Raw genomic sequence first — 9,963 nt, forward strand, 5'->3', positions numbered from 1 at the left:
ATATCAATATAGTAGACATAATTAATATATTTAATAATATTAAAGTATATAAGAAAGAGAATAGTATGAAAGAGAGAGAATAGTATAAGAGAGAGACTATTGTTTTATTGCTTGTACGAAGTTGAAACTACATTTCACTATTTATAGAGGTTACATGCTTGCTTTTTCAAAACCTCTTTAATGCCATTCATTTTAGAGAATGTAAACCGCCCACAATAAATGGGCATCCACGTTATAACCTTATCACAATAATTTTTACTCTTCTAACATAATTTTTTTTACATATTCAATCAACTCACCTAGACCCTACACCCACCGTACACAGAGATCCCATATACTTTGTTTGGATATTAAAAAAAAAGAAAAATCAAAGGAAAAAAATAAAAGTATTTGTGTATTATTTGGATGAAAAAAAATTGATGAAAAAAATAAAAAAATATTTATTTTGTTAGATGAAAAGAAAAATAAAAAAAATTATAATAGTATAAAATTATATTAATATTCTTGTTATAAAATAAAGTATAAATATTTTTATTTATTTATATTTTATAAATATTATAATTTTATATATTTAATTTAAATTAGTTATCTAATACATATAATGTTTAAATATGAATCTCTATTATAATAATATAATATATAAACTACGTTTATATTAATAATTATTAATAATAATATAACCAAGAGTAGCATTAGAAATACAAAAAATATAACTGTTTTTTTGTTTTTTTACTAGTGATATAAAGAAATTTTTTTTAATGGAATCCACAATTCAAACAGGGAAAAAATACTACTCTATTCATTTTTTTTTTTTTTTGCATCCTTTCTTTTTTCTCTCATTTTTTCTCCAACCATAGTGGTAATGTAGGTAGGTTTTCTTTTAAGGGTTTAGGATTGTTCATTCAGGGTAAGGTTAGAATTCATTTTATATGGTTTAAGATTTTGGTATTCAATTTTTAGGGTTGACCCATTATAACCAAGATGAAGAGGACAATTTTTTTCCCCAATGAAGAGGAAAAGGGCAACTAGAACTAGGGCACCGTGTGCCGTACTTCATCCACCACTTCTATTATCTGATAATAATTCATGAAACGCATGCCAAGTCATGTCCTTGTCAAATATTATTTTACCATCACGTATCTATCTATCTGGAGAAATACTAATTTGTGCAAGAACAAACCTTGATTAATTAATCTAACATGCCAGTCACATGAATATTTATAATGTTACGTATTTCTTTGTGCAAGTGTATACCATGAACAAATAATTAGGATTTACTTCTCTTACCTATCACACAAAGTGGATATTAACTCACTTTAAACTCCAAATATTTGCTAAGCTAATTTGAGAAATGGTAAAATACCCAAATGCATGGCACCATTATACTACAGCTTTAGGATTACCCAAAGGACAAAATAGTCCATTTTTTGGGGGAGGGGTACCACTAAATTTGTTCCACAGATGTAAGAAATGAAAAAGCCTCAGTTATGGGCTGGAAGGAGGAGGACCAAAGAGAAAAAGGGGAAAAGAGAAGAAATACAAACTAACAACGGATTAATATTAGTACATATTCATACATGGATAATACAAAAATATACATTTGTATTAGCAAGGAAGATTGGAAATTCCAGCGCCAGGTTGCATTTGCTCACTGCTCAGCATTCAACATAGTCTTAACAAGTGTGTAGTATTATCACCAGCAGAGACAGCTGAATGGAATAAGACATATTTCAAAACTTCGGCAAATCAAAGGAAGGACAATTCTATGGAAAGTATATCCCTCAAGAGGTTGAGCTTTAATCGGGTGAAAAACTGCTTTCATATCTAAAGCTAAGTCCTACTTTTGTTTCCAACATTTGAAACGTCTTATTTTTGTCCCAAACATTTTATTTTATCCTATTTTTCACTTTTGGTCAAAATTAAATTTTTTTCCTACCAGAAAATCACTACAACTACCACCAGTCACCACAATTATGATTGTTATAAGATGATAATGGAGAAAATGAGTATTTTTAGGGGGGGGTTAAAAAAATTTAACCAGAGGATAAAAATAAAACAAGATGTTTGGGACAGATAGATATTTCAAACATTGGAACGAAACTAGGACTTAACCCAAACATTAGACATTAAATCAGTATTTTACCCTTTATATTAACATGAATGCAACTGAAGGAATGAGGAAGTTAGGGTAGAAGGCTTACCATCTGAGTAGTACAGATGATGGAAGCCGGATGCTGAATTTAATCTCCGATGACATGTCTAAACCTACAATCATATAGTAACTTTGTAAGGATAAATAAAACAAATGTCAATTATTGTGATCCAAATGCGCATTAATATAAAGGAGTTGCTATGAAAAGAAAACCAAATATGTTTGTGAAATTTACTGATATAAATAAGGTCATCAGAATACGCTTAAAGACATGAGAAGACAATGCAAGAAGAAAGAAGTAAGGATCATTATTTCCAATTATGTTACTCAGTTGAGTGGTTGAGCCAAAAGCAAATAATATTAGGTAGCAGTGTCCAACTGATCCCTGTTTAACCTAATTCTGTCTAAAACATTCTAGCATGTTCTAACCAAATGAAGCACACAACAGACCATATCTTTCAAACTACATAGAAAAACCCACTTTTCAACCCCTGAAAAGGATGCAGTCATGCAACCCAATCGTGCAAAAACCAATTACTATATAGTTTTTAGGCTACCATATGTATTCAGTATTTGTAACCAAAACGGAAAAGTAAACCTAAAGTAATCAACAATCTTATATCACTCCAAGAAAGGGAAGGGATGACCAAATATTGATTTGTACTTATCGGAGAATATAATGAAAATAATTGGTTGTGGATTTCCTAATTAAAAACATTTTGGACTTCAAACATTTTAATTCATTTTCAAAACAGAAGTAAGACAGTGATGGCTGTTCGACCTGACCAACAAAAATGATGTTTTTTTTTAAGAATATTGTGTTAGAATCAGCAGTTATGGAAATCATGCATAACTGTAATAGTGTAATCTGACATTAATTTAGTTCCCATCAAACATTTATATCCATAAAATGCAAAAACTCAATCGAAAAATGGCAAAGTGTACATGACTCTTGTAGGTGTCTAATTAGCACTACAATCCCTAAAGGAAGTAATATATAACCTTGCTCATTGACTGATTCCAATGATGGTCTCATCAGGAAAGTAACTCGGTCCCGTGCCATTCGCAGCATGAGCACCATCATACTGGAGGATCCTAAGCTTTCCTTCCTGAAACCACAAAAAATGTTATCGGAAAAAAAATGCAAATGAAAGCATACTACATTGATCTCCCCAGCAAATGCATACCTTTGTTCCATAAACTAATCCTCCCCCGGCAAAAGGATGAAAGCAAGCCACATTAACCTCATCTTCTGCACTAGGAAGCACCCTAACAAGTTCCATATCCGACACTCTATATACCTAATAGATAAAGCAAATTCAGAGAATGAATTTCATATTTAAAATGATTTTAACAAATAGGGGGAATATAGGATAACTAGCATCAATCTGTATCAGTCCATAAATTGAGCAGAGTTGAGACTTCAGAATGGTCCCAGAAAAGGTAAAATATAAATTTTATGTACCAAAACAATGGTCACTTCATAAGCAAAGCTATGGACTGCAACAACTGGTGAATGGGGTATTTCCTAATTGGAAGCAACTCAGATGAGAAAAGCCTATAGACTGAGATGAGTGGAAACGCATTTTACCTCTAATACTGTATATATAGGTAACGTCGTTTCTCCATCAATTACAATGCTTTTAAGAAGAGAACCATGACGTCGACCATAGGCAAGTAGTATGTGCTCAGACGTAGGTGAGAACTACACAAGGAAAAGCAATTGCATAAATTTTACTCCATGATATAAAGGCATTCCAAATTTTAGTTAATCAACTCAAGTGACAGAAGTAACTAATATTTAAAGAAATTCACATGTAAGAATACACTTAAACAAAACAATAAAGAAATACATTTTGTGCAAAAACACATCAGGAAGAAGGGGCCCATCTATTTGTGCACACAACACAGATATCAAACCAGACGTACAGGTGCATAGAGAATGTTAAAAACTTAACAATTATCATGAACACAAGGATGTACAAAACGCAGTAGAGATGAGAAATACTAATGTCATGGTGACAATTGAAAGCCACACAATCTACCCCTCCCCAGCTGTCAAAAAATGCAGTACCAATCTATACCATAATTCAATTAAATAGCTGACAAGAAACCTGTCTACATTTATAGATTATGAAAAATACATTAGAAACATGATAAAGTAACCAACTAACCTGAATTGATGTCAGACAGTGTGCGGCTCTGATTGCTCGTGAAGCAAGCACCATTCCAAATCTATTTGACAAAAGCAGATGACAAAATTATGTTGAAATTTAATGGACTGACTTGAATGTGCAAGAAATATAGAGAAAGCTGGGAAGCAATAATTGAAGAAAGTGAACCATACGTTGCCTCCTCTAAGGAATATATCCGCAGCTCGTACATTACTTGGTGTGCTGATATTGGATGACGAGTTGGTGATGTTGCAATACCAGGCTCTTGCTGTACTGGCGTTTGCAATCCAGGTTCAGCTTCTATATGTGGGAGCATACATGCAACACAGGCAGCTAAGAATCTACCACACGGCGAAAAATGGGCACCCATTTCACTACAAACACAATCATGAATTGAAAATATAAGTACCATTTAATTCAGAAGTCCAGATATTTCTGGTGAAAAGATTAAGTAATTTTTTTGGGTACTTAAAATTTAAGTTTGATAACATTGCCGTGAAATATTAAGTTCCTAATGATTAAAAGAGGCCCCGTTAAAAAGAAAAACAAGAAAACAGAAAACACAGCAATTAACTTCGACATATATATTTACCACATGTTGGAGGAAATACAAACCTGCAAAGGACAGCATGCGGTATAGTCAGACGGCATCTGTCAGCATTTAATGGAGCACAGGGATTTTTTATGTCATGCGACCATACTCTTAACTTCACGGTGCAAGGCAACTCTGCAGCCGTCACAGCAGTCATTGACGTGGCAAGTTCTGACTGGATTCGACTTATAATGGTTTGAATATCAGACCCATCATGTGGGGTACTAGCAGAGCTAGCAAGATTTCCAGATTCAGATACAGGTATACGGTATTGTGAAAAATGATTCCGTAAACCTGATCTAACAGAAGATCCAGGGATGGCAATGCCAGACGACATTCCTATATCTGCATTAGAAGTGGGATGGTTAGAGCTCAATGTGGAAGAACCAATATGTTGGCCTACACTGTCACGACTAACACCCATGTTAGGAAGCATTGAGGGACCACCAACTTGACTTTGACCCATTAACCATCCTTGCAGAAAAGGTAGCTCCCATCCACTTGGGTCTCTTGCAGGAAAGAACTGAGGAAATTGACCAAACTCTGGAAGAACCTCACGATTGTTATTTTGTCTAGACAATCCATGTAACACCCCGTTAAGAGAATAGGCATTTGTATAGTTTCCATGTTGGGATCCTTCAGCACGTTCAGTTTCATCAGTGTCCATACCATCCATTCTGAGGTTACTGATTCCAATACCCATTCCATTTGAGAAAGTAGCATGAGCTTGATATTCTGTACCAGTTTGAGAGCTAGTGGGCATCTCGGAGAATGTTTCCATGGGAGACACTGTAGTATTGTATTGCTCGGTTGCATGTGGGTCCGTTTGAAACTGCCCTGTCGCAGAAGATTCAATTTGCATGCTACTGGAGCCAACATCAGGACTAATGTGCAGGACTTCTGGTCTTGACTCATCTACAGGATATGGTGGCATGAAGAGGAAAGGTAATGACACGTAGGGTAGTTCACTTGATAAACTAGCATTTTCCTTGGGATGAATATTTGTGACGAAAACAGCAGGCGGGGGATATTGTAAATAACCAAGTGATGTTGCCTCTGTCATTGATGAATCTGAGGAATCTAGATCATTGACCTAGCAAGCAACTCAAACATGTTAAAACAAGAAAAATCCTAAATTAATACACTGAGTAGCATATGTATCTAAGCAACCAAATATGTCAGTTCATTCACCTCGGCAGTTAAGAGATATGGTGCAGCATGTGGGTGAAAATGCACGGCTCGTAGTGAGCGCCTTGTCTTCAACACAAACACGGGTGATGCTGCTTCACCTTTCTTATTATAGTGCCATATATACAGCTGACAAGGTATTCCAGAACAAAATGCAACAACTTCAGGGGGACGGCTTGCAAGGAAACCGTGCAAAAACTCATTATAGATGGGAACAACATAGGAAATTAAAGAGGAAAAAGAATCATACCTTGTGTCCTGATGCAACGGCAATTATTTCCCCCTTGGCATGAAAAGCAATGGATGCAATGGGTCGATCTGTAACATACACCCAATTAATTCACATGAGAGACAATACAATAAATTAAGAGAAAAGAACAACCAAAAAGAAGGAAAAAAAAAACATTCATAGTAAGCGTACAGAAATGATGAGATATTATGCACTCTGATGTGTTAGCGTCCCATAAACGAACTACTTGATCCAAGCTACCACTGGCAAGTATTTGTGGATGCAATGGATGGAACCTAACCTGCAGGAAGCACATAATTAAAATTGGAGAATATACAGCAGTGCATCCTAAATGTAAACCTTATTGTAGAAGGAGAGGGCATAAATTGGTCACACACAAAAATTCCACATCAAGCAAAATAAAAGCATCTATCATTGAATTGACAACCGTCAATTTGCGTCTGCACTAAGCAAGCATTGCATGTATACTAGTGCTCGCATATATAAATGCAATTCGACCTTGGATGGAAATTTGACTTCAAACTAACAACTACTAACCACTTGAACAAATTATTCAAATACAAGTTTAGGATACAATATTCAGTAAGCAATTAGAAAACCACACAATTTGAACAGCAGCCCATGGTTTTGATGGATAATAATGAAAACTTGGTGCTGAATTCCATAGAATTGTCACTTCCTAAATGCATACATTATCAAAATTCATGCTAGAGGATTCATTTTATACAATAAGCACCAAAAGAAATTAAAGACATAGATCCAATAAATGACTATGAAAAGCCAGATTACAAGCTTACCACCCAAGGCGTCCTTCTATGACCAATTAGCACCTTTAAGCAACTCCCAGTTTCACAATCAATTATCTTTACTGTGTGGTCACCGCTGTACATGACAAACAAACAAATTCAATCACAACAGAGTCTTAAATTAAATTTGGTAAACAGATGAACTAGTTATAACTTACTGTGTTGATGCAAGCACTTTTCCATCTGAACTAAATGCTGCTGCAATAGTAGACCTTGGGGGAGGCAACAAAGGGCAATACTTGGCTGACAAATGCCGCAATGACTCGGCTTCAACCCTGATTAACATTGTTAGATATGTTGGTCCACAAAATTGACCTTCCATGAAGAGTGCAAAAGAAATTCATTAACTTTTAGATTGAAGAACTACGAGTACCATGATAGGAGACCACGCCTAGCATCTCTTGCTACTTCATTTTTAGGACGGGAACTAGAACCAGATTTTGATTTAGATGCTTCTCCCCAGTTCCATTTTGCCACGTGTTTCGTTCTAGGCGAGATCTCTCTCCGCACTAGCAAACTAAATACGTTGCTACCACTGATGAATTTGGACACATCAAATGACAGAAATGTTTTAGAGAGAAGTATTAGACTTCATATGCAATATGAAGTGGTTGGGTTGATATTCAGCATCAGCAATTCATACCAATGCAAAGCACAGTGTTTGTGGGCATGATATTTCAATAGAAGTAAGAAAATTTTGACAAAATATTGTATTCTTTAATCTTCTCCAGATAATGCAGAAACACCCTAGGAAACAACCATACGGCCAATTATTTGTGATCAACTTAAGTCATTCAATCTGCTTCCAATCACCCAATTGTCTATAGCCAATATCCATACTACAATCACACATTACTATTATCGATCTCAGCACCCAGTTAATTTCACACTTCAAGATCCAGCTAGAAAACTAAGTAGCAGCCAGAAACAACTAAAAACACGCACATCAGGCAGAATTTCAGCTGACTCAAATCACAACTACAACATTACATTGTTCCAAAACTCCCAATACCTAGAATTATCCAAAAACGGCACAGGCACAAAACAAAGACAAAGAGCGGCAATCAATAATGACAAAAAATGCAAATTTTCTCAAATTTTCATCCAAATCAAGGAACCCAAGAATTCAGAATCCCGAATTCCGTTCCGTCTCATGGGTTAATTGAAAAATCAAAGCCCAATTTGACTAAAAGCAAACAAAAAAAATCTAAGCAAAAGCAAACCGATGCGAAAAGGAGGACGGCGATAATCACCACAGAAAAAAAAATTGTAAATCCTTGCCTGCTATTAGATTTATGAGACGATGAGGATGGAAGCGATGCGTGATCACGAACCCTGGGAAGCCCCGTCATTCTTTCTTCTTCTGTGAGGAACCAAAATTCATAGAAATTCTCGAGATTGACGACGACAACAAGAAGAACGCGGAAATAAAAAACAAGAAAATAAAAAGATCCAATCTGAAATAACGAGAGATCTTAATGCAAGCAAAGAGGATATTTATGATTATGATGTTTCCGGTGAGTTTATTTTTTCCCCAAATCGAACAAAAACAACCCTCACAGGCACCGCCTCTCTAGTTTCTCTCTCATCTCTCAATTTTCTCTCTCCTCTCGCTATGTCGCGTCGTGGGGCTTTTAATTCAGAGCCTCCGTGTTTGATTTTCAAAGGGGGCACACACACAGAAGAAAGACCCTAAGGAGACGACGGTAAAAACGAATTCGTGTGCTTTTCGGGGTCAAATTCGAATTTCCAAGAGTTTTGTGGAGGGGCTTGTGGAGATGAGAAGTTGCGAGGGTGTGTCTGCAAGGGTAGGCGTTGTTTTATGCTTTTGTTGTTGTGATGGATAAGAATGAATGCTTTGAAGAAGGGACAAGATCCCTAGATGTGGAGCGTTGGATTTTGAGGGAGCATAAGGATTTGGGAAAACCTAGATGAAAACATGAGAATAAGCCGTTCGTTTATTACCTAGGTCCATCGATCACCCTCGTATTAATTTCTTTCCTTATTTGTCTATCACCTATTGTTTGAAAATCCCTTGAAATTAGAAATTGAATTCAATTTCAATATTTGAAACAAATATTTCAAATAACTTAGGTGAAATTTAATTTAATTTTATTATTTTTTGTCAAACTTAATTTCAACTCAAATAAGCTATGAAATAAGAATACTTCGATGAGTTGCTGTATCGACGTGTCAGACACATTCTGAATACGACGCACATAGACACTCGTCTGACACGCGTGTTTTCCGTGTCTAAACATGTTCTGTTTAAAAAAATAAAACAAATTATTGGACACAGTCCGGCCACAACCGGGACACACATGACACAGCCCAAAAATTAAACTTTAGTGATTTTTAGGTTTTACAAAAGTGAGACAATAAAACCTAATTCCCTAATTTTTTCCCTTCCACCGTCCTACCCTCTTTGGCTCCACACCTACTCACTCTCTCCTCGTCACTACCAGTCTGCCACCACCTCCATTCGTCGCCGCCACCTCCAGTCGTCGTCGCCGTATGAGTGTTAGTCGTCAATCTCCACAACTCTTATCGTCGTCGCCACTTCTACCGTGCTCGTCGTCGTTGCTCCCTGTTCACTGGTGCTCGCTGCCTATTCATCGCCTATCCAGCCATCTGCCTGTTCTATTCCAAATAAGAGAGAATATTTTTCTATGGTTTAATTTTTGGTTCTGTATATGTTTCTCCATGGTTTAATTCTTGGTTCTATATACTCTTCTTTAATCACTTTATATGAATATCTAAGATCAAATAAACAAGTCTGCAACCATCTTCATCTTCTTGTT

The 9,963-nt window shown here is 35.9% G+C and overlaps 1 protein-coding gene across 1 annotated transcript; it reads right to left on the minus strand.

Moving 5' to 3' along the window:
• Window positions 1–1,343: 1,343 nt before the first annotated feature.
• Window positions 1,344–9,137, minus strand: LOC112758815 (uncharacterized). The gene is made up of 15 exons (XM_025807592.3): window positions 8,444–9,137; window positions 7,536–7,697; window positions 7,321–7,437; window positions 7,154–7,238; window positions 6,528–6,636; window positions 6,357–6,424; window positions 6,110–6,235; window positions 4,942–6,011; window positions 4,500–4,700; window positions 4,327–4,387; window positions 3,744–3,857; window positions 3,340–3,453; window positions 3,155–3,261; window positions 2,202–2,265; window positions 1,344–1,709 (listed from the first exon to the last, which is right to left on the minus strand). Exons 1-13 carry the CDS (start codon window positions 8,512–8,514, stop codon window positions 3,160–3,162), a joined length of 2,400 nt encoding a protein of 799 aa, XP_025663377.1. The 5' UTR covers window positions 8,515–9,137; the 3' UTR covers window positions 1,344–1,709; window positions 2,202–2,265; window positions 3,155–3,159.
• Between the last annotated feature and the right edge of the window lie 826 nt (window positions 9,138–9,963).

This window comes from Arachis hypogaea, chromosome 16 (assembly GCF_003086295.3).
Source record: "Arachis hypogaea cultivar Tifrunner chromosome 16, arahy.Tifrunner.gnm2.J5K5, whole genome shotgun sequence".
In the NCBI taxonomy this organism is placed as follows: domain Eukaryota; kingdom Viridiplantae; phylum Streptophyta; class Magnoliopsida; order Fabales; family Fabaceae; genus Arachis; species Arachis hypogaea.

Bases quoted from the DNA above. Each gene is read 5' to 3' on its own strand.
- LOC112758815 (XM_025807592.3), bottom strand. From the start codon at position 8,514: ATGACGGGGCTTCCCAGGGTTCGTGATCACGCATCGCTTCCATCCTCA. The intron at 7,698-8,443 runs GCAAGGATTTAC...CAAATTCATCAG, and splicing joins TCTCATAAATCTAATAGCAG to TGGTAGCAACGTATTTAGTT. The intron at 7,239-7,320 runs GTAAGTTATAAC...TGTCATGTACAG, and splicing joins AAAGTGCTTGCATCAACACA to CGGTGACCACACAGTAAAGA.